The sequence below is a fragment of the Camelus bactrianus genome, chromosome 7, assembly GCF_048773025.1.
Source record: "Camelus bactrianus isolate YW-2024 breed Bactrian camel chromosome 7, ASM4877302v1, whole genome shotgun sequence".
Taxonomy (NCBI): domain Eukaryota; kingdom Metazoa; phylum Chordata; class Mammalia; order Artiodactyla; family Camelidae; genus Camelus; species Camelus bactrianus.
Window position 1 is genome coordinate 249,570 of NC_133545.1, and position 27,077 is coordinate 276,646.

General features: G+C 49.5%; 2 protein-coding genes and 1 long non-coding RNA gene across 15 annotated transcripts in view; 2 read left to right on the forward strand and 1 right to left on the reverse strand.

Moving 5' to 3' along the window:
• DYNC2I1 (dynein 2 intermediate chain 1) overlaps positions 1-11,627 on the reverse strand; it is a 53,847-nt gene extending 42,220 nt beyond the window's left edge. For all 10 annotated transcript variants that reach the window (XR_012507955.1, XR_012507954.1, XR_012507960.1 and 7 more), the window contains exons 1-4: positions 11,461-11,627; positions 4,020-4,073; positions 2,944-3,361; positions 1,259-1,350 (exon numbers count right to left, since the gene is read on the reverse strand). Coding sequence is in view for 3 of the 10 variants with exons in the window: in XM_074366624.1 (XP_074222725.1) it covers positions 1,259-1,350; positions 2,944-3,361; positions 4,020-4,073; positions 11,461-11,475 (579 nt within the window). In the remaining 7 variants the exon portion in view is untranslated. The remainder of the gene's footprint in view (positions 1-1,258; positions 1,351-2,943; positions 3,362-4,019; positions 4,074-11,460) is intronic.
• Positions 11,628-11,734: 107 nt separating this feature from the next.
• Positions 11,735-17,898, forward strand: LOC141578092 (uncharacterized). 2 transcript variants are annotated; one of them, XR_012507962.1, is made up of 2 exons: positions 11,735-12,059; positions 15,005-17,898. It is a non-coding gene; the product is annotated as an uncharacterized LOC141578092 (long non-coding RNA). The 2 variants fall into 2 exon arrangements; XR_012507961.1 differs by lacking the exon at positions 15,005-17,898 and adding an exon at positions 12,930-13,081.
• A 2,932-nt stretch (positions 17,899-20,830) lies between these two features.
• The window catches only part of ESYT2 (extended synaptotagmin 2), a 70,965-nt gene continuing 64,718 nt past the window's right edge, over positions 20,831-27,077 (forward strand). For 2 of the 3 annotated variants that reach the window (XM_074366626.1, XM_074366627.1), the window contains exon 1: positions 20,831-21,239. In XM_074366626.1, coding sequence (XP_074222727.1) covers positions 20,928-21,239 — 312 coding nt within the window. In that variant the 5' untranslated portion in view covers positions 20,831-20,927. The remainder of the gene's footprint in view (positions 21,240-27,077) is intronic. The other variant, XM_074366628.1, reaches the window with a different exon arrangement.

Genomic DNA, 27,077 nt, shown 5'->3' on the forward strand with positions numbered 1-27,077 from the left:
GCCCAGCGACAACTGTGACATCATCACGAGGTGGGTGAGCGTGGACCAGCGCTGGCTGGGGTGCCGGGCCGGGAGAACCGTCTCCAGGCCTCAACATATCCCCAACGGGACTGGCCTCTTCCTTCACGCAGGGCCTCCCCACCTCCGTTCCTGGGGCCCCACGCCCTCCGTCCCACTGCAGACCACCCCCTGGCCTCCAGCCCCACCCACCCTGCTCACAGCCACCAGGACAACCTTCCCAGAGAGAAACGCGACAACCAGGTCCTGATGGAGACGCTCAGTGTAACATTACGTGGCTGCCTACACCCATCACAGAACAAAGTCTGAGGGATTAGACCTGAGTGTTTAAGAAGTTATGAGGACTCAGAACAAAACACAGGCGACTCCTAACATGACGCAAGTGCGGGGAGGAGAGCTCACTGCATCAGCAACGGGAATTCGGAAGGACAGACTTGACTATTTCATGATTTAAACATATAAAAATACAGATTCCACAGTAACATGAACAGAACAAACAGAAAACCAGCAAATGTGACAGGCACAGAGGTCACCTCAAGGCGCTCTCAAAACTAGCACGACACCCCGCCAGACAGGCACGCACACACACACAGGTCGGGCCCAACGCAGGGCAGCAGAGCCTTTTAGGAAATGCCCTTTTCTCTGAGTCAGATTAGCAAAGACTAACAGTGATGACGGTGCCCGGCTGCTCAGGACGTGGGGCGCCACACTCCGGTGATACACATAATCACAGCTCTGAGGTAAAGCAAATGGGCAAGTGCACCCTGACTTTGATCCAGCAAGTTCATTTCCAGAAATTAATCGTAAAGAAATAATTCAGAATAAGTGAAAAAGTTTACACCATGGATGTCTTCATAATAAAAAAAAAAATTAGAAGCAACTGAAGTGTCCAAAAAAAGCAGATGTGTCAAGAAAACCATGACAAGTCCATATCATTAAATATTATATTATGGATAAAATAATATCATAGACACACGATAGCTTAGGAAAATGCTCAAGATGTATTCAGTTTGAACAGTTATAAAACAGTAACAATCCAACCTAAGAAAACTGTCTCTACGTACATGTCCATCCACATACGCACACATGAATACACATGCATGATGTGACCCACGGTTCTCTCTGGAGGGGCCCGGTTTTCCTAAATTCTCCCAAACGGCCACGGTTCTCTCTTGCACCGGACAGACGCGACTGCCTGGCGCCCAGGCCCAAGCCGGCAGCGGCCCACCTCCCCACGTACCTTCCTCTCCCGGTACCGTCTCTCTCTCTCCTTGTCGTCTCCTTCAGGCTCCTCACCCTTTGGCTCCCTCTCCTCAGGCCTTGCTTTACTTACTACAAAATAAAACGAGTTTTAACATTCCCATCTCCAGCTTCAACTGAACTACACAGTAACATGTATGTAAACACACCCCTGACTAACACTCTCCAGTCTCGAGGGTGGGAAGTTCTGGAATCGGGCTTAAAATGGAATAAATGGCAGCTGCTATCCAGCAGCCTGGAGAAGGTGTCAGAGGAGGCCCTGGAAACTTGAGAGGGGCAGCAGCCCGATGCCAGGCCCTCGGAGCCCCCGTGCCGCTGAGAGGATCCCAGGAACAGAGTCCAGTCCTCCCAGGAAAACTGGCCAGGAGGGCAGACGTCTCCTCCGAGTGCTCAGCTGCCGGAAGATGCCGGCCTCCGACCAGCTGGGCCCCAGCCCCTGCCTCCCAGAGCCCTGCTGCTGAGGGCGCAGCGTAGTGGACCAGGAGGCCCCACCATGAGGCTCCGTCCAGCCCACCTGCTGCCCAGACCCGCAAGCTCTCCCTGGCATGGGCAGCCAGTGGAGCCACCACTTACAGCCTTATCCAACAGTGAGAAACTAGACTTTCTCTTTTGAATCTGCTCCAAGTTATTAGGCTTAGTCCTAAGAGACGCGATATTTTAAAAGATGAGCACAAAATTAAACATACAGTGATCACTGAAACAAAGTTCATTCCGTCCAGAAGTATCCACCAAACACTGGCTACTTTCGGAGCCTGGGTACAAGAGGCCAGAACAGCAGGTGGGGCCTCCCAGGGCTCGCGCCCGACATGGGGGCAGGAGAGGGGGTGGGGGCCCTCCCAGGGCTCGCGCCCGACATGGGGGCAGGAGAGGAGGGGAGAAGGGCCAGGCTCCCCAGGCTGGGAGAGGAAGTGCGGGTCAGGGTGGTCCCCAGGTTTTCCAGCCTGAGGAAGGGAAGGCCATGGGGGGGGCAGGTTCTGGGGGCTGTCGGGCAACAGGGGCTTAACAAGCCTGCAAGTCAGGGATGAGGTCCAGCCTTATTATTTAAAAAAATACCAAGAACACCAAAATAATAACCCCAGAAAGAGGCAACGAACTAAAGTGATGACCCACCTCAGCCCAGCCCTGCCCAAGGCCACAGACACACCCCCTCCCGGAGCCTGAGCCCAGCTTCCTAGCCTGGGGACTCCAAAAGTTACTACGAACTCTTCTGACATTCCCTTTTTTGTTTATGTTGGTTGGTTTGAATTTCTTATAGGAAGAACACACCATTTGTGTAATAAAAGATAATGAAATACGTACTTGGGAGAAAAAACACATTTACTTCTACAGTAGAATTCCTAGGAATCTGGACAAGTGATATTTAAATATTGCTTAAAATAAATCTGTTCCTTTTCAGGATTTCTTTCTATCAAAGAGCATTATTTTTGTCTATTTACTATGTGGACTGAGATTTACGGAGACTTAAGTCTAAACTATATTTCACAGTAAAACCCCAGCAAACAATGAGACAACAGTTACCCCCTCACTCGCCGAGATGAACTGTAAAACATAAGAAGGGGGCAGGGGCAGGTGCACATGGTGCAGCCCAGGCCTCTCACTACAAACCCACCACCCAGCATTTACAAAACTCGGAGAGCAGCAGGGAGGAGGCCGCCCTGCACACACCTGCCTGCGTCCTGCGCTCTGGCCTGTCAGGTGGCCGCCCCTGCGTGTCCTGGCCCAGCAGGTTGTGGCAGCCAGCCGCCTGCCTCAGCCCGTCCCGCCATGCCCTGTGGTCCCCCTTCTCGCGCTCCTTCCCCCGGCTGGGGGCCTTCTCAGCAGCGGCCTGCTCTCGGTGTCCCTCCTTGGGCTTCTCTCTGTCCCGGCTCCTGGTGTCCTTCCTCCTGTTCCGATGCCGGTCCTGGTCCTGGTCCTGAAGCCTGTGTGGCTTCTCCCTCTCGGCCACCCTGTCTCTGCACCTGGCTTCCCGCTCTGGGTCCCTGCGTCTGTGCTCCCGGCATTCAGGGAGGTCAGTTTCCAGATCCTTCTGTGGCTGCTTCTCTCTGTGTTTCTTATCCTCCTTGGGACCAGCTGACTGTGCCGCCTGAACAAGAGATGGCAAGTTTCAGAACCAGAGTCAGACTCACTGAGGGGCCTTAAAGTGCAGGCTGAGGGCTTTCCATCCCAGCAGGACAGGCCTAGACCAACACTCTCGAACCCAAGAAGGGGTCAGACTTGGCGGCCCGACGACTGGTGACAGCACCCACCTAAGGGACACCCACGTGTGTTGGCAAATCAACCCTAAAGTACCACGTGGAGCAGAAAGAAAAGAGAGGGTGTGGGCTGGGCAGTAAGTGTGACACTAACCACCCAGGGCCCACTCCACCAGCATGGACCCTCGTTGTAAGCCCTCAGGAGGCCTGGATCACAACCTGGATGCCCCCCGCATACACATGCACACACACACACACACACACATACACACACACACATGCACAGTGACACACTGTCTCACACACGAGCCCTGAACCTCGACAGAAAGCCGACTGAGCTGGTGGGGCGCTGGGCGGGGGGCGAAGGGACCCTATCCCAGGGCCATTCCAGGGTAATTAACCACGTGGCTTTATCTCTGTGTGAAAACTGCCCCAAACGAGTCACGTCACACGTGAGCAAAGTTGTGCAGCCCTGAGAACCAGGTAAAACTGCCCCAGGTAACCATCCAAGGTCCATGTCTTTCTTCCCAAATCTTTAAAATATGTTACCCAAAGGTATTTTCTGAGGTCATCTGCTTTCCAAGTATCGTCTTTGGTTCTTCTCTGAAACGAAAAGCATAAAGTCAGAATCATTAAAGTTTAAAAGACCGAATTTTGTCGCTCCAGGGAGCTTTGTCACTTCCAGTCAGTGGCAATCAGCCCTTCATATGCCAGAAAACACAGTCTCTCTACAGGAATTAAAAGTACCACCAACACAGATCTTAAAACCACCCACAAGTGATCACAAGCTACTTCATAATGTGACATTCACATGCTCCCAGGCTCAGGCCACCAAGGGACTCACGGCAGGTGACCCCCCAGGTGCTGAGAGGACATCAGCCCATGACACGGGTCCCCAGCCGCATGCAAGACATGGCCTGGTGAAAACAGTAAGAAGGGACCAAGGGCGTTTCCTGTGGACTGCTCCCCTTCCCTTGGAGAAACACGGCCTTAAGGGCACAGCTGCAGGGCGACCTGGAGTGCGCCGACTTTAAAGCCAACGTGTCCCAAATGAAGACAAAACACAGAAGTCTTCCTGGTGATGTGAAAATTAAGGAAGCAGAAGAAAATCACAGCCGCTCACAAATACACTAAGCAGAAATAAACAAAAAGCAAGCCGGTGGAAGAATCTGGCCAAAGGGTGGCCACAAAACGTGTCGCCCTCTACTGTCACGCTCACTAGGAAATGTATTCTTCGTCTGATAAGCTGGTCAATTTAACAGAACGGGTCACAGGAAGATGCAGTTAAGAGGATCAGCGTCCAGCACGGCTGCAGCTCACAGCTGCTGAACTTTAAAATCAGTTCTCTCAAGTTAAGGCTCCTTAGAGGGGTTAACACATGACCTTTTCCGAACAAAAGGTCCAAACCCGAGGAAGAGCATGTGCCGGCAGTGTGGTCACCCAGCTCCAGGGCTGGACAGCAGACCGAGGGCGTCGGGAGCCCATCGGAATGGCTCTCCAAGTGGCTGTAATCACAGCACTTGTGCCAAAAAGTAAAAACCTTGAAGGCAACAGATCTCCAGCAGAGACCCCAGGGTTCTCCGCCCGCCTCCAACGTTCCCACCAACCAAAGCTCAACTTCAGGTCTCAGTCCTGCACTTTTCTTTCTTTCCCTTTTCTCTTCACACTTTTTAAGCCATAAAATGACAAGCACCTAGCGCCCACCACAGCTCACTGTCACACGAGTCCAGCAACGCCATACAGTCGCGCGGGGACACGGCTTCAGGTGGGAGCCGCCCTCGCCCGCGCTCCCCGTCTGCCTCGTGGAGCAGCAAGTGCAGTTAAAACCTACTCCACGGCCAGAGGCCGCGTGTCCTCCGTGAAGGGCGCTGCCTGAACAGCAAACCCTCCGACCACAGGAGCAGCCAGTCTACCGCGGGGACCGCAGCTGGCACCCCACGTGCGTGTCGTCCTGTGCGCGGGACGGACAGACACAGGGAGAGCTCATACGCAGCCCACGACTCGGCTGCTGTCCAGGAGCTTCTACAGCAAAGCCCTGCTGGGCGCCCAGTGAGAACCCAGGCAACGGGCAGTCCGTCCACCTCCACGGGGATAAAGGGGTCACACTGCTTCCCTCCCTTCCCATCCACGCAGGGCCCGCAGCTCATCCTGAGACCGCGGGAACCAGGGGAGGGCCCCCAGGGGACAGGCGCGGCCCCAGGGGGGCCCAGGGAAGCAGCGCCATAGACCCCAGTGCCCTGCCTCGGGGCCCACATGACTACGCAGGGTCCACCTCCCTGCACCGTGTCTCTCCTGAGCCAGGCACAGGCCGTCCAGCCATGGCCTCACCCCCAGGGTCATGTTTGGGTCTCTAGGCGGCCCTGCTGGCCCTGTTTCCCTTTTGGAGAAAAGTAATTTCCCCAGTTTCCCCACCCGAACAGCTCAGCCGCCCGGACCTCCCCACACACCCAAGCTGTGACTTCCGCCAGCTGCCCAGGCAGTCCTGTGCTCACGGGTGTCCCATCAGGCAGCGCCGGGCAGCTGCCCGCCCCGCAGGGGCCTCCACTCCTGCCTCCAGCACCCTGCACCGCCCGGGCGAGCAGACCTCTCCCACTGCCTGCCCGCAGCTGCCAGTCACTGAACCAGTCCGCAGGTCAGAGAGCAAGGCTGTTCCGTTCTCCATCAATTGGGTGAAAACGGCTGTCCCTGCTCCCTAGACTTGAGGCCAAGCAGGATCAGTCTCCAAGCACCTCGGTGCAGGTCTTGGTGCCCGGACAGCCAGCCAGGGGTGGGTCCACTCTCAGATCAGACACGGTTCTTCACCAGGTCCCTGCATGTCCTCCTCTAACTTATGCCCTGCTTCCACCCTCCAGTCTGGGCCACTGCCACCCACACCCAGCTAGACTGACATCTCCTGACCTGCCGCAGCCCTGGGGCGGGGTCCCCGCATCACCGCGACTCCCAGGACCACAGGGCCACAGGTGCAGTCCACCCCCAGAGGTGACAGACCACCCTACGCATTTGCTAAAAAGACCCGAAGAGGGAAAGGCTGCTTCACACACCGCTTTGGGGGCAAGACAGGTCCCAACTTGCTGTCTTAATCTTTTAAAATTATGCCTGATACCAGAATTTTTTTAAATTATCGAATTCAGTGACTGAGGAAGCGCTCCCTAAACATGGCTACTGTCCTTTGTTCTCACTGCAGTGAAGCTGCGGGGGAGACGCGGGCTCCCGCCTCTCCAGGGCTGCCCCCGTGTCCACTCCTGTCCACCCTGCATGGTCTGCTGACACCAGGCCTCGCCCCCAGTCCATGGGGCAGATGCTGGGCCTGGCCATTCCCATGTAAGCAAGGTAAGCTGAAGTGTGCTCTTTCCTTCAGGTAAAACAGGTGTACAACACTGTGTAATACATAAAGTACTCACAGCACTGCCTGGTCCTACCAGCAGGTGTGCCGCTGAGGAGACACAAGGCATGCTCAGTGTCCCAGGGACGGCCGTGAGCACCGAGGGCGGGGAGGCCTTGGCCCTGCTGCGCTGCACTGTCGGCGTGTGAGCACAGACCATGCATGTGTGTGTGAACACAGAGTGTGTGTGCATGTGTGAGTGCAGTGTGTGTGCATGTCAGCACAGTGTGTGTGTGCGTGTGAGCAGTGTGTGTGTGCGTGTGAGCACAATGTGTGTGCATGTGTGTGAGCGCTCTGTGTGTGTGCATGAGCACAGTATGTGTGCGTCAGTGCAGTGAGCGCGGTGTGTGCGCGCGCACAGAGTGTGTGTGTGTGTGTGAGCGCAGAGTGCACAGATGCTCAGAAGAAGGGGAAGGGCTGGCACAGGACACGGGCCAGAAGAAACGCCATCAAGAAGCTGGTGCTGCCTTGACCCCTCCCTTTGCGTCAGGAGACAAAGTGCACACTCTAATAACTCCACGAAGTCACAGTAATTACACAATCAGGTTCCAACAACTGGTGGGTTAACTTCCTAAGAAGTAAGTGACCGGCTTAAACTGAGAACTAAGGTGCACACCCATCAGCTGTCAGGGAACATTAGCCCTGAGGTCGTGGCTTTTGTGACTTCAAATGTTTAATAAATACGTACCAGAAAAAAATCCCAAAGGTGACCCAAAAATAACACAAACTGTAATAAACCAGGTGAGTGACCTCAGCCAGACCACAGAAAAACACTGGAGGGAAAGGACCTCACGGGGCCCCAGCGGCAAACAGGTGTCTGAAAGGGGTGTCTGATGACTAGTGCGAGGACTGGTGGAGAGGAGCCCCGAGGGGCTTCGGGGCTTGTGCTGGAACCCCGGCTCAGTGGCTTCCAGCAAGACTCTGCAGACAGTGCAGGCGATCTGACAGGGAACCAGAGCAGAGGACCAGCAGAGAAAACCCTTGGAATCCCAGAACTTACACAATTAATCTGGCGCTTCCCACAAATAAGAAAGATCAGTGAGAAAAACAAACATGAGAGAGCAAAGAATCAAGATAAACAAACGGAGAAAAGGATCCTAAAAGGAAATGTGACCAAGAAAATAAAGAGAAATCTTTATTTTTTAAAAAAAAGCATAAAAGAAATATCTTCCAAATTTTTCTAAAATATTATAAGCACAAGTTAAACAAATGCTGCTAAAAGGAATGATATAAGAAAAAATCCTTGATATTAAAATTAACAAAGTAAAACATTAAGTAGATGAGGCAACAGTAAAGTTGGAGAAATCTCTTGGAATATAAGGGAAAAAGACAGAGATGGAAAATGTGGGCCATGAGTTCAACATCCTACAAGAGACTGAATCAGAGTTCCAGAAAGAGAGAATGGGGAAAGCAGAGAGAAGGAAATACAGAAATAACAGGAAAACTGTCCTAGAAGTGAAGGCGATCTGAGTTTACATTTTGAAAGGGATGATCAAATGTCAAAAATAACAAATGAAAAAAGACCCACAACAGATCCCTGCCGTATTTGTCCAGAGCACCAAGAAGAATGATCCAGAATCTTCTGAAGAGAAAGAAGATGTTACTTGCAAAGGTATCTCATCAGCCAAGCAGTAGCTAGGAGATAAAGCAGACGCTACAGTCAAGGTGCTGGGACTGAATCTGCACCCTGGGCCACACTCTTGCACAGGGCCATCAGTGCAGTAACGTGTTCTCAGAGCATAACACCCTTGGAGAAAGGGTGTCTGAGGATTTACTCTAGGGGAAAAATGGGGAATTTCAAGGGTGGTGACAGCACTGGATCCAAGAAACAGTAGATGTAACCCAAAAGAACAAAGAAAAGAAATTCCCAGAACAGCTCTGTGAAGGTCTTGAAAACAATTAGCCCTGAAAGTCAGCGAGCCCTGCGAAGGGTTTTTTAAAGGAGATTTCATTCAACAGATAATATGACTGATTAATAAGCTAAGTCATAAATGATAAGGTTGAAATTTAAAAAGAACATGCTCTTTTCTCCAAAAAAGGAGGCAAACAGAAACTACAGGAAACAGGAAGTAAACTACACTGTGATACACTGCACTCAGTGTGAAAAGAGACGACCCCTTGCCCCCATGCTAGGGCTGTACAGCCACATTTCTTAGCTCCGCAGGGACGACAACGGTAACTGATGACAACTGACATAATGGAGGGACCCCAGCTCAGGCACACACAGGGTGGGGCCGGTGGCCACTGAGGACCTGGCCTCAGACCCGTCCCTGCATCACCAGGAACCTGAACCTTGTCTGAACAGCACCAGACCAAGGACACTAGCAGCCATCAAGCAGCAGCTGCCAGCCGCAGGCCCCCAACAAGCACCTCCACTTCTTTCCAGCTCCAGTTATAACTCCTGACAAACAACTCACGCAGACAACTGTGATCATGCCATTTTGTGCCTTTACCATCCTCCCCCACTCTGTAGCCTGGGAACACAATTCAAATGCTTCTTCAATTCCTGTCTCCCTGGCCACAGTCTTAGCAAATACCAAATAAACATTTTTTATTTCAATCAGGTCTCCATTTCTAAAATTTTGGTTAACACAACTTTAAAAGCAACCTATAAACAACTCACAAAAAACTTAAGTTATACAATAACTTTTGAAAATCTAAGGGAATCTTGGAGAGGGTGACAGAGGGCAGGAAGTTGCGGAGGATAGCGAGGGCACTAACTTCCTGCTCAATACTACAAACATTATAAAAGTGAATGATGGAAACAAGAAAGTAATAGGAGGGAGAGTGGGAGGAGACGTATGCAAACTAAATTCCTCATCTTTTAGCGGGAATCCACAGACAAGCAGGACAGCGACAGTTAACAGCTACTGAGTTAATAACAGTGGCCTACAAAGCTGGAGGCATAACCCTCCCTCACTTCAGACATTACTACAGAGCTACAGTCATCAAAACAGTGTGGTGGTGGCACAAAAACAGAAACATGGATCAATGGAACAGAATAGAGAGCCCAGAAATAAACCCACGTGCCTAAGGTCAATTGATCTTCAACAAAGGAGGCAAGCACATACAACGGAGAAAAGACAGTCTCTTTGGCAACTGATGTTGGGAAAGCTGGACAGCAGCATGTAAATCAATGAAGTTAGATCACACCCTCACAGCACACACAAAAATAAACTCAAAATGGTTTAAAGACGTAAATATAGGACAGGACACCATAAGTCTCCTAGAAGAGAACATAGGCAAAACATTCTCTGACATAAATCCTACTGATGTTTTCTTACATCAGCCTCCCAAGGCAATAGAAATAAAAGCAAAAATAAACAAATGGGACCTAATCAAATTTATAAACTTTTGCAAAGCAAAGGACACCAAAAACAAAATGAAAAGACAACCTACAGCCTTGGAGAAAACATTTGCAAATGATGCGACTGACAAGGGCTTAACTTCCAAAATATACAAACAGCTCATATAACTCAGTAACAAAAAAAAAACCCAATCAAAAAATGGGCAGAAAATCTAAACAGACATTTCTCCAAAGAAGACACACAGGTGACCAATAGGCACATAAAAAGGTGCTCAATATCACTAATTATCAGAGAAATGCAAATCAAAACTACAATGAGGTATCACCTCACAACAGTCAGAATGGCCATCACTAAAAAATCTATAAATAATAAATGCTGGAGAAGGTGTGGAGAAAAGGGAACCCTCCTACACTGTTGGTGGGGATGTAGTTTGCTGCAGCTGCTACGGAGGTTCTTTCAAACACTAAAAATAGAGTTACCATATGATCCAGCAATCCCACTCCTGGGCATATATCCAGAGAGGACTCTAATTTGAAAAGATACATTCACCCCAATGTTCACAGCAGCACTATTTACAATAGCCAAGATATGGAAATAACCTAAATGTCCACTGACAGATGACTGGATGAAGAAGCTGTGATATATTTATACAATGGAATATTACTCAGCCATAAAAGAAGAATAAAATAATGCCATCTGCAGCAACATAGATGGACCTACAGATTATTACTGATTGAATGAAGTAAGTCAGACAGAGAAAGACAAATATCGTATGAAACCACTTACACGTGGAACCTAAAAAATTATACAAATGAACTTATTTACAAAACGGAAACAGCCTCACAGACATAGACAACATACAGATGGTTACCAAACGGGAAGGGTGTTGGGGAGGGATAAGTTAGCAGTTTGGGCTTTGCAGATACACACACTGCTGTGTATAAAACAGATGAACAACAAGGACCTACTGCAGACCACAGGGACCATACTCAGGTTCCTGTAATAAGCTATAATGGACAAGAGCATGAAGAACAGGTATTTATGTGTGTGTGAAACTGAACCACTCTGCTGTACGCCAGGAACCAGCACAACACTGTCAATAGACTAGACTTCAGTGAATAAAAAACTATCACCGTTCTAGGCACTTTTCCTTGCAGGGCTCCGCCGACCCCACCAGTACTGTCCCGACCTGATCCGCGGGGACACAAGCCACGTCGGTAACGTCCCCAGAGGCCAGGACTCCAGCCCCGGCACCTGGTGCGCCCACAGGCTCAGTCTCCCGCGAGGCGTCCGCACCCACCTTCCCGGGCTCCATCGCCGCGCGCAGGCCCGGGGCCGCGCAGCCGTCTGGGGCCAGGCCGGGAGGAGACGCCCGCCCGCACGCTGGGCCCGGCCGGCGTCCCGCCTCCTAGCAACCGGCAGGCCGGGCAGCGAGCGCCGAGCGACCGCCGGCCCGGCATGCCCCGCGGCGGCCCCCAGCGCGCTTGCGCCTCCCCGCCTCCCGGCAACCGGCAGGCGGGGCAGCGGAGCGCCGAGCGACCGCCTGCCCGACATGCCCCGCGGTGTCCCCCAGCGCGCCTGCGCCCCCCCGCCTCCTAGCAACCGACAGGCGGGGCAGCGGAGCGCCGAGCAGCCGCAGCCCCGGGACTCCCGCGGGGCCCAGAGGGAGGGGCGCGGAAGGGAGTCCTGCCCATGGTGTTTGGTTCCGGGCGTCCTGAGGGCGCGGGGTCTCCCCCCTGTCGGTGACTCTAGATGCGGGGACGGAGCTGGGCCGGGCCCGCGGGCCGCCGGCAGCACCGCAGCTGCAGCGGGGAAGCTGAAGCGCGGCCGCGGGCCCGGCGGCGGCGGAGTGAGCTTCCGCCCACTTTCCCTCGTGTTTGACGGAACACGCCCTGCGAGGTTGGTGGGACTCAACAGTATTTGAAACAGTCACTATTTAAAGATTCAGGTTTTATACAAAACAAGAGACAGAGGACTGAAATACTGAGACACATTATGCCTCTCAGGTTTATTTTTACCACAACCGTGTTTGTTTGAAGTTTAAAAGCCAACCCAAGACTAAAGAGGTGTGGGTCCCAGTAGGGTGATGCGCGTTGTAACTGACACTTAGCTCTGTTTCTGCAGACTGTCAATGTTCCTTGAAGAGTGCACTTGACGTTGGGGGGGGGGGTGGAAGAAGGGGAGACAGACCGGGAGGGGGAGGCTGTCAAGTCCTGCGCTAAGGAGCAGCCAGGGAGTGTGTTATCAGGGGTCTCTGACTTTGATATCACGGTTTTTCTGTAGATGCACATTTTGCAGACGTTGTGTTGTTGAGTCACATACTATTAGGAACCAGTTTACGGTTTATGCATCTGTCTGCTTTGCTCCGGACGTAAAAGCCATTTACTCAGCTCCTTGCCTTAGAGAAATTAAACACAGATCCAACAAGCCTTTGTATTTAATTGGCCTCTGCACTACTACCTTTTTCATTTTCACTCAGCAGCACTTAGGAAGGACGCAAACAGGAAAGGGGGTTATGAAAGGTAATTTCAGTGATAGCTACTATTAATTTAGGGACTGCTCCCAAAGGAGGCACCACACTAACACTTTCCACTTGGTAATTCGTTTAATTCTTACAGCGGTCCTGTGAGGTAGGCTTGTTGCTGTTTTCCAGATGAGGAGGCCGAGGCCAAGAAAGATTAATTCAGTTGCCTAAGCTCACACAGCTAGGGTGGTGGATGGTCTGATGCCAGAGTCCATTCTCTTAACCACTGTCTCACTCTTTGTCAGCTGAAAACAACTGATACTGGAAAAGCTTCAGACTGTTGACTGTAAGGATAAAGTCACCAGCCGCAGTATTAGAGCAAGTCACAAGCGGACGCTGCTGGCATGACCTGAACCCTCTCCCTCCCCTCCCCAGTGCAGTCTCAAGCTCTAGTCAACATCCCTGTGTCTTGATTCTGTTTTTCTTCCACTCCAGCCCCTACCAGCCTATCCTCCTCCCTTGCAGGTAGCAGTCCAGCAGGTGACTCTTGCGTCACTCCCTGCTTGTCCCCACCTGGCTCTCACCCAGTTCCCCAAATGCACCATATTCACAGGGCTTTGCAAATGCTGTCTCCTTCTCCTCACCATCCCCACCATATTGGCCAAATAAATGTCAATGGAGGAAGTGAAAAAATCTTTCTCTCCTCAGACTTCTTAAAACAATTCTTTTCTAAGTAGCTCATTTGCCTGTCACATTTTACCTTGTGATATCCCTTTATCACCTCTATTCATCTGAGGACATGGGGACTGGTAGAGTGCTGGAGACAGCTCCATGAACGCTGCCTGGACCTCTAGCCCTCACAACTGCCTGGAGGGAGATGTGTGTGAACCGCTGTGGCAGAATGTGAGTGTGAGGGCTCCTCGTAAGATGCAGTGAGTGGGAAGTGACAGGCTCTGTCTGGAAGAAAGGAATGAGGTCGGGAAGGGCCTCACTTCAGGTGGACCTTGAAACAAAAATCACCCACCAGGCAGAGAGACACAGCATTTTAGGGGAAAAGGAATATGGGTGCAAGTCCGAGGGAGGAGGGAGGGTCTGGAGGGTTCAGGAAATGGGATAGCTGTGTCTATAACAGTGCTGTCCAGCAGAAATACAATGCGACCCACAGGGCTGATTACAAATTATCTGGTAGCCACACTTTTTAAAGTGAAAAGACACAGATTAAATCAAATTTAATCATATATTGTACTTAACTAAATATACACAAAATGTTATCATTTTGTCACATAAAATATATTTAAAATATTGAGTTGTTGTATACTTTTTTGTGCTCTCCTTGAAATCCAGTATGTACTTTATCCTGACAGCACATCTCAGTTCAGATGAGCCCCATTTCCAGTGCTCAGAGCCCCACGTGGCCAGTACCTTCCCTATGGGCAGTGCAGGACTACAGCAGAGGGTGTGTGAGTGGGGGTGGGGGGCATGCGGTGGGTGGGAAGGCTGGAAAGGGGACAGGGCCAATTTGTAAAGGGCCTTGAATGGCATGGTGTGCAGGTTTGAAGAGTTAGGTTGGGCAGTGATGTTCTTCACATGGGAGAGGAGGCTGTGTTTCTGGCAGACGGCTGGGCAGCTGGGGAACTCCCGAAGCCCAGAGACAAGGCGGGAGGCTTGGTGGGCTTTGTGCGGGTGCTCCTCTGCTGGGGGTCCTGTCCCTTTCTCTCCACCAGCTTCAGCCCTGCTCACCCCGGAGCCTCCACTGCTCCGTCGGCATCCGATTGGTTTGTCACAGTCCCCCGTATCCTCTTCCCTGTAATTTAAAAATGTCCAACTTCCTCACTAGACTGTAAACCTGCACAGTTGCAGGTTGTGATAAAAACAAAACTTCCCTCCGACCCCCCGCCGTAATAAACAACTTTGTTACAAAAGCCACATAAGGATAGTGTCACTGTAGAGTGTGGGTGTGACACAAAACCTAAAACCTGGTGAGGAGTCTGTGTGTCTGAGCTCCCGTCACTAGCAGCTTGTTTTACTGCCCCGTGCTTCTGTGAGCTCCCCGGTGAAGGTGGGAATTACCAGGTACCTGCTCTGTGGGGACTGAGAGGATTAAAGGAGTAATTCTGTCAAGTCCCGAGCACTTTGTGCCTAGTGCAGACTGAACACTTAATAAATGTTCGTTATGAATGCTTTTTTTTTTATTACTATTGCTACCATCATCTGAATTATAAGCATTTAGAGAAGGTGGAAATGGGTGGGGTACCACAATCATAGCCTTCATTTGTAAATTCATAAATTATCTTGATTCTGTTATCGTGTGAAAGGAATTGGAGCCCTTTCTGGAATTTCAGAGAGCCCATCAACACGTCTTTCTTATCTCAACTCACAGGGAGACTGTGGTGGAGAACCCCAGTGCCCCTCAAGTCCACGGTCTCCCGCGGTCCACTCTCCTCCAGTGTGAGCAGACCTGTGAATGTGATTGAACTACAGTCCATGAATAGCCTACTGATGACCTAAGTCAGAGGGAGATTATCCTGAATGGGCCTAACTAACATTAAAAGGAGGTGACATGTCAGAAAGTCACTGCTGCAGTCCTGGGAGAGGAGAAAGCAAACGGCCATGACAGAAGGGGCCACGTGGAGACAGCTGAGGGGGACCCCTGATGTCCACCTACAAAAACTGGGACCTGAGTCCTACAGGCTCAATGAGCCTGGGAGAAGATGTCAGGTGACGTCCCCAAGGAGACCATAGTTCAGCCAACACCTGCCTTGCGTTACTAGGCCCGAGCAGAGGACCCAGCGAGGCTGTGCAGACAGCATCTTCATCATCGGCAAACACTGAAGTGGGGCCTGCGACTCAGTGCGTGGCTTCCGCGGGGAACTCTACTATGTACCAGGTAATTGAGACCTCCCCCATGAACATCAGGCGCCCCTCACGGGCACGGAGCTGCCTCAGGGGCTCCTGAGGGCTGAGCTGTATCAGTGGATAAGTTGCATCGTAGAGACGAGCATGAGGTGCAGACAGGATTAACTCACCACCACAAAAGGCTTCCCAGAGGAGGAGACACACAAACTGGGCTCTGAAAGATGCTCAGGAGTTTTGCAACGGAGAGAGACCATGGCACGGTGTGCTGAGCGTGCACAGCAGCGGGACAGCCAGGCACAGACCCCCGGCCCCGGACCCCGGACCCCAGACCCCAGGAGGGAGAGGAGCTCTGTTGGCAGTGCACAGGAGCTTTAAGTGCACGGTAGAAGCAAAGTAAACTACAGTTCATAAGCAGGGAGGGGAATTAATCAAATCTGCATTTAAATTGGTCATTTGATAGAAATAGGGACTTTTAGAAATAAGTTTGGAAATAATTTCACGTTTAGGTAACTATTTGAGTACAAAGAACTCCTTTGTCTCCATCACCCGGACCTCCACTGTCAGCCTCACCAACTTGCCTGCTCCCACTAGCCTGTAACCTGTCTGTCCTTTACCGTCTACGTGCACACACTTACATTAGTCGTCTTCTGAGTCACTTGACAAAGAGCTTCAGATATGGTTACCTATCACCCTGAAACAGTCCAGCACCTGTTTCCCCCAGACAAGGACCGCCTCGGCTCCACAACCCTCCCAGTCAAGAAGTAAACAGCAACCAACTCTGCTGTCTAATCCACAGACTGTCCCCCAAACACTCAGGAACTTACACTGCATGCAGTTTTACATTGCATTCAGTCTCCTGGGACCTGGAGAAACTTCAGTTTCTCAGTAAAAAAACAGGGGGTTCCTAACACCGCATCTCTGCGTGAGTTCCCAGCCACACATGGATCCAACTTCCTGGCAGAAGTGCCCCAGAAATGCTGCTGGGCTCCTCTCAGCACAAAGAATCAGGTCTCAAAAACTAACCTGGTTCCCCCCACCCGCCACTGGCAACAGGTAGCTGGGTCCTGACTGCCGGCTTTTCCCTTTGTGATTGATATGTCCCTTGTAGCAGGTGTTAAAACCTCCCCCTGCCATCCTTGGCCTCCACTGATCACTCACCTGGCACTGCGACGACCGCTAAATGGAGGTTTTGTTTCCATCACATTTCCCGGGCACTCTTGGCTCACTCATTCACTGACATCCGTAAGGACTCACGGATCCTGCTTTACTCACTGGGCTGTAATCTGCTAATATTGCCCTTGATTTTGCTGCTCAAATGATCCCCGGCTTAATCATTGGGTGCCCCTCTCATTGTCTCCAGTGTTCTTTGATGTCATGTGACTCTTGGAGCATTTTCTTACTCTCTGGCACAAAAAATACTTGAGGCTCATCCTGTAATTTCCCCGCTCTAGCCCAGAAGTCAACTATTTCTCCAGAGATCCTGCTTCCCATCACTGGGGAATGGTATTTAGAAGTAAGATCGGGAACTACTTGTCTGTCCATCTGTGCACATACATCAAAACACACTCGTTTATACTCCCTCCAATTCCAATACAACACTTCACAGCTCTTTCTAGCTTCTCCCTTTCCATGCTTATGAGCCCACCAATGGCAAGAAACCTGATTTCATTATGTTCACTGTGTGTGTGTCTATTTGCAAGTACAACCAGGCTGACTAGTCACTAGTGCTAGGCCCACTACTGTGTCCTCCGTGCCAGGGAGGGAAGGTCTCCAAGGAGATTTTAAAGCAGGCTTAATTTAAGGGATAACAATCAACTCAGAAAATTCTATAATAAGCTTAGCAAGCCATAAAGGACCAAGCCTTTTCTAATCCCTACAGACGTACAGAACAGAGACCTGCTTGGGTGGCTCAGATGAAGAGTGTGTGGTGGTGTCACTTAAGAAGCATCTCAGAAGCCCAGGACCAGGAGTCTGCACGAGTTTGGGCAAAATGAGTCTGCTTGCCTCCTAAAAATTCTCGCTGATCATCTGCCTCTACAAGAATTATGTCAGGAGCCACTGCAGCCACTGACCTTCAACACCCCCTAAGAGGAGCTCCAGGCAGAGATCAGGAATGCTGTGCTCTGGGAAAGCTGGCAGAACAGGCCTACAGATAGAGATTTTCAGAAGATTTTATGAGCCCAAATTCTTGTGTCTCTTCATATCTGGAAAAGCACTGAAATCATTAACGGGGACACCTGCTCCTTGGGACTAGCAGCATGTGTGCTGCCTAAACGTGTGCTGACCGCATGTCTCCCCAGCCTCACCAGGACCACGTGCACTCACCTCCCCTGCATTTTGGAGCAGCCTCAGAACCACCTGAGACCCTGTCTCCCAGGGTAGAGTCCTCATTTTGCCTAAAATAAAATTTAACACACAGCTCTCACGCTGTGCTTTTTTTTTTTTTTTTTTTTTTTTTTTTTCAGTTGACAGCAGCATAAAAGCAGAGAAGCAGACTGTGCCCCCACCCTCTGCAATGACACCTGGGCAGAGGTTGGGGGGTGGATAGGGAAGAGGGAAGGGGGAGGGGTGGATGGAATAGCTGACAGGTCCCCAGTCCCAGGTGGGAGGGGAATCCAAGACAAAGCAGAACAGGTTGAACTTAAACGGAAGGCAGCACTCTTCTCTGAAACTGGACAGGCCTAGTGCAGAGGCTGAAACTTCATTCTTCTGACCAGAACACTCACACTGATGCTCATCTCTCTTCTGGGAAAGCGAGGCCTTTCATTGGAGAATCATCTATGCAGAAGGTAAGGAAAGAGTAACACAAAGAGGCCACAGGAGATTTGGGGTACAGAGTAAAATGCTGGCAAAACCCCCAAGAGCTGGGCTGGGCCTGGCGTTTGACTCGGTGCAGGGAGATGGGTTCTGCCTTGTGGGAAGTGGCCAGAAGTTCAGTGGGGTCACAAAGGCGGCAGAGGCTTGAGGCTGACTGGGGCGTAACACGGGCCTGTCTCTTGGGTGTACCTGACATCCCCAGGCCCCCAGGTCAAAGGCTTCATCACAGACACACAGGACTTCTCCTGGGACATGTGTTCACCCAAGTCTTTATCCATAGGATGTGATTCAACAGCTCTTTAGAGGAAGGATCACATGACAGAAAGGCTCATGCTCCTTCCTGTGTTAACAAGGCAATTACTTTTTTTGCGTTGTGATTCGGTCTTGAGTGAAAGGTGGCATTAGAGCATCAAGTTGCTGCCTGAAAAGGGATGAGAGGCACCAATTTACGTATTTACAACTTACATAATGTAATTTGGGGAAGAGCAAGAAAAGGAAAACCACTTCCTTCGCTTGCTTGAGGTTTAGTGCCCTCGCTCAAAGTTGAGTGTTCTAGCCCCTAGAGTTTATCTGATACATATTTATCTGCATAGCCACACACACACACGCACACATGTGCACACTATGTACAGACTCAAATGGGGGAGGGGAGGCATGGTTTATGTATTCAGCACCTGCTGTGCCAGGCACTGTGCTGTACTGAAGATGTGATAACGGACATAATAAATATGTTTCTTGTCCTCATGGTCTTAGAGCCTAGTTGAATTACTAATGAGACTTTGGCAAAGCTACCAATGCATGCAAATGCTTCCCACACCCAAAGGTTCATGCGAGCAGTAAGTCTTTTGCTGGCTGCGTCTAACAGGGCTGTGACTGCAGTTAGTCTTTAGCTGTAGTTCTTCTTCAACTTAACAGGCTTTTTCTCTTTTGTCTGCACAGCAAACTGGCCTGTGGGACATAACAGTTTTCTCCTGTAAATGCCAGGCTCTACCCCTGCAACTACTGCATAGTTGTCTTGTCATTTTCCAGAATCCAAACAATATGGCAGAGAAGGGCCACGTGACATGAACACGTCCATCAAGAACTTAAAAACACATACGCAAGCTACATTTCTCTCCAGTAATCCCTGCTCTCCTGAAGGTGATCATTCAAGGCTGCCAGCAACACAAAGACTTGAAGAGTATTTGGGGGTGGAGAACTAGCCCTCTTGTTATAAACTGAATTAAAATATCCCTGGAACTCACTAAATATACTTATAAACACTTACCTAGACTGTCCTCTGCAACTGTTTGGCTTTAAGTAGACTACAGAACAAATACAATTACTGGCTACTTTGCCGGAAACCAGTGATGGAGAGCTGTCTATGCTTCTGGGAAGTCTCGGGCAGGTGCCAGCACCTGCGGGAGAAGCTGCCGTGTGCACCTGGAGGGCAGGTTCAGCAGCCCCGCACCTAGGGCACATCCAGGCGAGCGAGCACTCAGGAGCCTAGCGGTCGTATTTTCATGTCTCCAAGACGGCTGGGGGTTCTGGGTGCTGCGGGCTTTCCACATGCCTGGAAACGCACACCAGGCTTTACGGCCCACAGAACCTATGTTTTTTAATATCTTAAAAGTACCTGAAACATATGTGGAATCTTAAAAAAAAAAAAGACGAACTTATTTACAAAACAGAAACAAACTCACAGACATAGCAAACAAACTTATGGTTACCAGGGAGGGAAGGGGGTGGGAAGGGATAAATTGAGAGCTCGAAATTTGCAGATACTAATAAATATAAAATAGGTAAACAAGTTCATCTTGTATAGCACAGGGAACCATAGTCAGTATCTTGTAACCTACAGTGAAAAAGAACATGTGAACGAATGTATGTATGTTCCTATGTGACTGAAGTATTGTGCTGTGCACCAGATATTGCCACAACATTGTAAACTGACAGTACTTCTGTAAATATATATTAAAAAAAAACTGGGATTGATCTAAAAAAAAGAAGTACCCGAAACAGTAACTTTCAAAAATTTGGCAAATACAGCACAATCGCAGGACAGTGCGCCCCTCCTTTCACGCTAACCCCGCAGGAACCGGGGCCCAGGAGCCAGCACCGTCCCCACGCCGCTAGGCGGACACCAGCACCAGGTAACCCACCCCACCCCTCCCCACCTCCCCTCCCCCCCTGGGGCCCGCCCACACGAAGACGTCACGGAGGCAACGCCCACCCCGCGGGATGACATACAGCGGCCCCGCCCACCGTGGCTCAGGGGCACTCCGCCAGCCAGCGCGACAGCACGGCGGCCACGCCCATCCCACCTCAGGGGCGCTTTCCCTGTCCTGTGAGGTGCCACCCACGCCGGCCCCGCCCACCCTAGATGACGCCACACAGCGGCACCGCCCACTCCCGCCGCGGCGGTGGGATGACGTCACACGCTGGCCCCTGCGCACCCCGCGTTGGGCGGTGCCCAGGCAAAGGGTCACGCCCAGCCGCGGCCCGGGCCCCGCGGCGCCGCCGCCCCGCCCTGCGTGCTGACGTCACGCGGCGCCGCGGGCGGGGCGGCAGTACGGTCCCCTCAGAGGGGCGCTGGCGCGCTGGCTGAGGCGCGTCGGCCGGGACCCGCGGGATCGCTGCGCGGCGGGGCGATGAGCGGCGCCCGGGCTCCGGGCCCGGCGGCCGGCGCTGCCGGGGACGAGCCTCCCGGTGCGGCGCTGAGCGTGGACGTGGCCGGGCTGCTGGCACAGCTGGCGCGCAGCTTCGCGCTGCTGCTGCCGGTGTACGCGCTCGGCTACCTGGGCCTGAGCTTCAGCTGGGTGCTGCTGGCACTCGGGCTGCTCGTGTGGTGCCGCCGGAGCCGCGGCCTCAAGGCCACCCGCCTGTGCCGCGCGCTGGCGCTGCTGGAGGACGAGGAGCGCTCCGTGCGCCTGGGGGTGCGCGCCTGCGACCTGCCCGCCTGGGTGAGTGGGCGCCGCGCACCCCGCCCCGCCCCTGACCCCTCCCGACACGGCTCCGCCGTGGTCGGGGGTTCCCGGTCCGCCACCTCTCCGACCCCGCCTACCCGCCCGCCACTGCCCCTCCCGGGTCAGGGATCCCCGCCGGCCCCGACCCTGACCCCGCCCAGGTCGGGGGGGGTCCCCGCCTGCCCCAGCCCACCCGCCCACGTCGGGGCGTCCTGAGCTCAGCCGGCAGCCCCGCCGGGGTCGGCGTCGGGGTCCTGAGTGCTGTGTAAGTCAGGAGTCCTCGCCGCCGTCGCGCGGCCCACCCGCCGGGGTCGCCCTCTGCCCGCCGTCCCTCTTGGAAAAGGCACCTTCCCTCCACCGCGCGGGTCCGAGCAGGGCGGCGCAGGTGAGGCCCGCACAGGTGAGGCGCGCTCCGCGCTGTCCTGCCTTGGCCACGTCGCCAGGCCTCCCCGTGCAGAGGCCGTGACTCCTGCCTCTGGAATGTGGGCTCGGGGCCGCCGGCTTCCCCGGCCGGCCTGGACGTGTTCCCTCCCCTGCGGAGAAGGCAGCCAGTGGTGGGGGGAAAGGGCGTTTTTCCTCCCTTCCTGAGAAGCCTCAGCCGTTTCTCGGTTGTTTCTGACACTGTTGAAGAGCAGTGGGGGTTCCTTGAAAGATCTGCTGATGTTACGATAGCTGAAGGTTTGTTTCACTTCTTTGGAAGTAGCATAAGCTGAGTAACGTTTATGCAGGGTCACCTCGAATGCGTTGTGAATTAAGGGGGCTGGGGGAGGAAGTTATGGAAGAGTTACCCTATTAGGAAGAGTCATCGTATTGTTTTTACCTCAAGCAGTTCCCTGCATAATTTATTTATGCAGCATGGAAAACGAATGCATTTGGCTCCCCCATTCTTTTTAACCAAAAGTTGGTGTCAGTTTCAGACCACACGAAGTAGTGCTTATCTAAGATAAAGGATGCTCATATTAGGCTTGATGTAAGCTTCATGGAAAAGTGGCCAGTCAGTGACTTTGAGAAGGGTCCTTTTCTCTTAGAGGAGACAAGGGCTTGGATATGATCCCTGTTTCCAGTCATAAGACACTTTTGAAGCAAGGCGTTGAGTGCGTGACACCAGGCAGAGGTTGGAAGGCAGGGGTGCCCCTCAGCTCCAGGAGGACCTACTAGATACTACCTTGTGATGACAAGCTGCAGGTGCAGTGAGAATCTAATAGTTGGGGACTTTGGAAATTTAAAGTTCTGTCAATACCTGCTGTTGTATTTGGAAGAATCACATTAAGTAGTGTGGTGTAGCTTTCAGCCAGAAGCAGGAAAGAGGAGGAAGGTGTAGAAAACGGGACCTCAAAGTAACCAGGGTGGGAAGAGACAAGACAGAGGTGCACTTAGGGAAGCAGGAGAGCTCTCAAGTGGGTCTTGTGGTCTTCCGTTCCACCAAATTAAATGATTCCAGAAAGTAGCTAAAAACAGAGTAAGTACATTAACAAAACAGCTGGTGTTATCAGGGTTGAAATTCATAGAACTTGGTGGTGCTGACATGCATAGATACCTGATTATGGAGCAGTGGTACTAACATCAAATTTGCTTATAAAAGTCATGAAATGCACACTGTTTTAACATAATAAATTAACAGGTGCAGTTGCTGCCATATTGAAGGACGAGACAGATTCTTCCTCTTTTTTTTTTTTTTTTTTTAAACAGAAGGATGATTAGCCAGAGTCTTTTCTTGGGTTTTCCTCTGTGTGACTTAAACTGATGAACATGGTGTTCATCTCACAGTAAGGAATTTGTATTTTCTCCAGAATTTTTCACTTATTTATTTCAAATGTGTATTTGTGCTCATATCACACATATGTTTACTCAAACGTGCCTGTATTGTTTAGAAAACTTCTGTAAGGATTCACAGGAAAACTTGACAGTGATCATATCCCAGAATAGCACTAGGAGTCTGGGGGCTGAGCGAGTTCTTTTAATGTTTGTTTTTATTGGGGCCCCATGTGTTATTTTCATAATAAAAGCAGTGAGGTACACTGTCTGGAAGTAGCTAGGGCAAATCAACAATAGAAGAAGCTGTGCACAAGAACCATGGAGGTTTCTATGTTAGTAGTACTTTGATTTTGACTGTACGTGCTTAGGTTTGGGGGTTCTGAACTTTGGGCTGCTTTTTTGCTTTGAATGAGATGTATTTGTGCAGATTTCATGGTGTGTCATGGACAGCTATGATTCCTAGCAGGGGGGAACAGGAAAACATAGCCCAATGTGGTACTCACTTCCTAACCCCATTTGTGAGTATGTCTACTGACAGCTTTTCTTCTTTTTATTTAGTAAAAAATTTATACTGTCTTTGTAAAATGAGATGATTAATGGATCTTAATACTTTGAGAAAAAATATATATGTACTGCTTCAAATTAAGGCTATTAGGTTATGAAAAGTGGCTATCACTTAATATGTGATAATTCTGTAAGACTTTGGTCCTACAGCTTTAATGTAAACCACATTATTACTCATTCTCCCTTTTTTTCCCATCAGTAGGGAAAAGGCATGGCAGGTTTGAGCTGATGGATTGAGGACTGGCCTTTCTGTTGTACCAGTGGTCTCCCCTTGTTAACGGGCCCTGTAAGATTAGATTATAGGTGAAGAGTATTGAGGAATTTTTGTAGAGATGAGTAAGGATGACTTTCCCACTGCTTTTTTTTTATATGAAAAATTATAACTTGGTGTGGTGTCTGCCCCTTTCTTGCTCTCACTTCTGACAATAAATGCTGATTCTACGGCTGCTGGTGAGTGGAGACCCAGACCTGTCGTAAGTGACGGTCAATCTTTTGTTTCTCTGAGAATTGATGATTGGGATTTAAAGCATAGTCAACTTCCATGTTGTCCTGTTTTTTCTATTATGTACAATCTTTATTTGGGGAACAGTTTTCTTCTTCCCATGGTTCTTCTGGGAAGTCTGGGAGAATTTAACTCTAGCCAAAATTTAATATGTATAGGCCAAAATCCAAATGAACGAAAGAAAAGAATACATTTTGGTCTCATGTAAAGGAAGGGCAAATACTTTTATTCTCAGTGTTAATCACTGAGTTATACTTTTGAAAATTTTTGTGAAGACTTGTAACAGAAAACAGTTTGTGTAGCTAAATCAGGAGTCACAGTTTAGCTATTTTAAACTGTGGTTGCAACTTTAGCACCTAGATCCAAGGGCGATATGTGCTGTGGGAAAATGTTAGAACCCTCCTCCTACCTGTGAAAGGGACGGAAATGCTCTCTGGTCTCATTTATACCCACTTCTGCTGTAGTTCAGAGGGGAAAAGGGTGTCGTCCAAATGCGTCAGAAAGTTAGAGCTGAATGCCCCATGGCTGGTGGACATAAAACACTAAATACCTGTTTTTTTAGTTTAAACTAAAAAATGGATTTAAATTTAGGACATGCATCCATCAGGTTGTATGTTCTGGTTTTAGTAATACTTCTGTTTCAGATGAATAGTAGCCTCACTTTACATTTCAAGATAGAATATCGAGCTAGGATAGAACTATAAGTAATTTAAATAGATACATTAATTTAAAATATGTGTAGTGTATTTATAGTAAGTTCATATATGTTATATTAAGTTATATTAACTATACTTATAAAATATAGATCTCGATTCTGTGAAGAACCAGTTGTGAACAACTGACTAGTGATTCAGTGTTCTCCTCAGGCCTCTGCTGAACCTCTGATCTCTGTGGGTTTTCATGGTTTCTGCGTTGATTACAGCATTTCCTCTTGAATAATATCACAGATATTGTGAATAGATTAAAAACCATTGAATTGTACACTTTAAATGCCTGAACTGTATGGCATGTGAATTATATCTCAGTAATGCTGTTAAAAAATATTATAGACACTGAATTTCTTCCAAAAATAAGAAGTGAAACGATGAGTTATAGTACAAAGACAGCTGTTCAAACCTCCATATGGAATTCCAGCTAAAGCTGTTATAATCTTTAAAAATTATTGTTTCAATATAAATTTGGAAGCATTTACTTTTAAAGACTATTTAATGAAAAGGGAAGCTTATAAATGAAAAAAGTAACTAAGTTAATATTTTTACCTTAAGCCTAATGTTGCTTTAAACATTGATACTCTCTGTTGGCTAAACGAACAAATAGAAATGTGACCGTGCATCAAAGATATAAATATCCTAAATGTGTATGTTTTTTATAAGTTTTAAACTCTTATCTTTAATTCAGGGTATCAATATGTAATTACAATGTGTGTTTCAGAAATTTATCCTGTAGATTGGCTTGTTTTATGTAAGATACATTCTATCATAGCATGATTTTAGAATGAACTATTTTTAGTCTTTTGCATTTCATTATGTTTTGTTAAGTCATATCTTCTTTAGTTTCCATGACAATGCTTCCTCCATTTAAAGGTCTGAGGACCACTGCATGCAGACGTGTAAGATGTCACCTTGCCTTCACGTGTGTGCTCTCTTCCAGGTAGACAGGAGGTAGGGCTACAACTGAAGAGACCTGGTGGGTGGGTCAGAGCAGAGGATGGGCGGAGTTGGTGGTAGGGGCACGCATAGACACACTTAGGGACGTTGAAGAGTAAGCAGGAACAGAGACATGAAAGTGCAGAGTTGGGGAATCTGGCATATCCTAGGGTGGAACTCTGGGGGTGCCTGGGCTCTGCCATCATGAGGCATGAGGTGAGGAGGGCGATGGAAGGTTGGACCAAGGCTCAGACTGGTTCTGGGCCCAGGGGTGAGGAGGAGACATGTTCAGATGGGGCCTTGGCTGTGCTCTCAGGGTTTGGATGCAGGAGGAGGGGGCATTGCGATGGATTCAGCACCAAGCTCGTGAAATCAGACAGTGGAGACCCCCGTGCAGGACAGGAGTTCTCTTGCTTCAGCTGCCAAAGCACTTAGAGCCCAGGTTACTGCTGCTTATCCCCCAGATAAACTGTCCTCTTTTCTCTTCGTGACCTTACTGTGCCCGAAGCACTGAGTCACCTGTGTTCTTCTGGGGCTGGGTGGGGCATGGTTCTTGCATAAACAACGTCAGTAGTTTCTTTTGCAGGGGATCATTTTTCCATTTAAAATGTTTTATTCACAAGTTTTCTCATGGTTTTTCTCCCTCACTGGTTTTTCTTTCTTTCTTTGTTTTTCCTTAACTATTCAAAACATTCTTGTAAATTTGTTAAAGGAAGCCATTTATTTTGGTGAATTTTTCCTAGAGTAGATCACATTTTAAGGACAAGCCCAGCTTATACACAGGGACTAAAAATGAGCCTTTACTGATTCATCTTTTCACTCAGCCAACAGTTATTAGGTATTTGTTTTGTTCTAGGTAATGAATAAAACAAGGCCTTCAACTCAGAAGTCTCCTAGCTGGTAATAACACAAATCTAGGTGTTATCCTAGTTTTAGTCATAGTATGCACTGGCAGTTTTTGTTGTTTTAAATTAAAGTAATACATATTCATTTTTGTTAAATTAAGAAAAAGTATTTTGAAAACATTATGCATAAATTGCAAACCACCATAATAGTAGCTGGTGAAAAACTGTACCAATGTTGAATGGAGTTGTTACTGTGAATTTGTCTGTTTGTACTGATAAACCACGCTAAAAAAATTTGTTCAGAAAGGTATGGTTTAGCATCTAAGAGTTTTCGAGACTTAACTACATATGGAAAAAGAAAGGGAGACCTTTATTAGGTCTTTCGGCTGGGGAAGTGGTGGGTTTGTTTTTTTTTTTAATTATTGATATTTAGAGCATGTTGTACATTTAAAATAATAGCTCAACTCTTTAAATCAGTCTATTGTAAAACAAAGATTGTGTGGATGAGGATTAAAACTTTTTT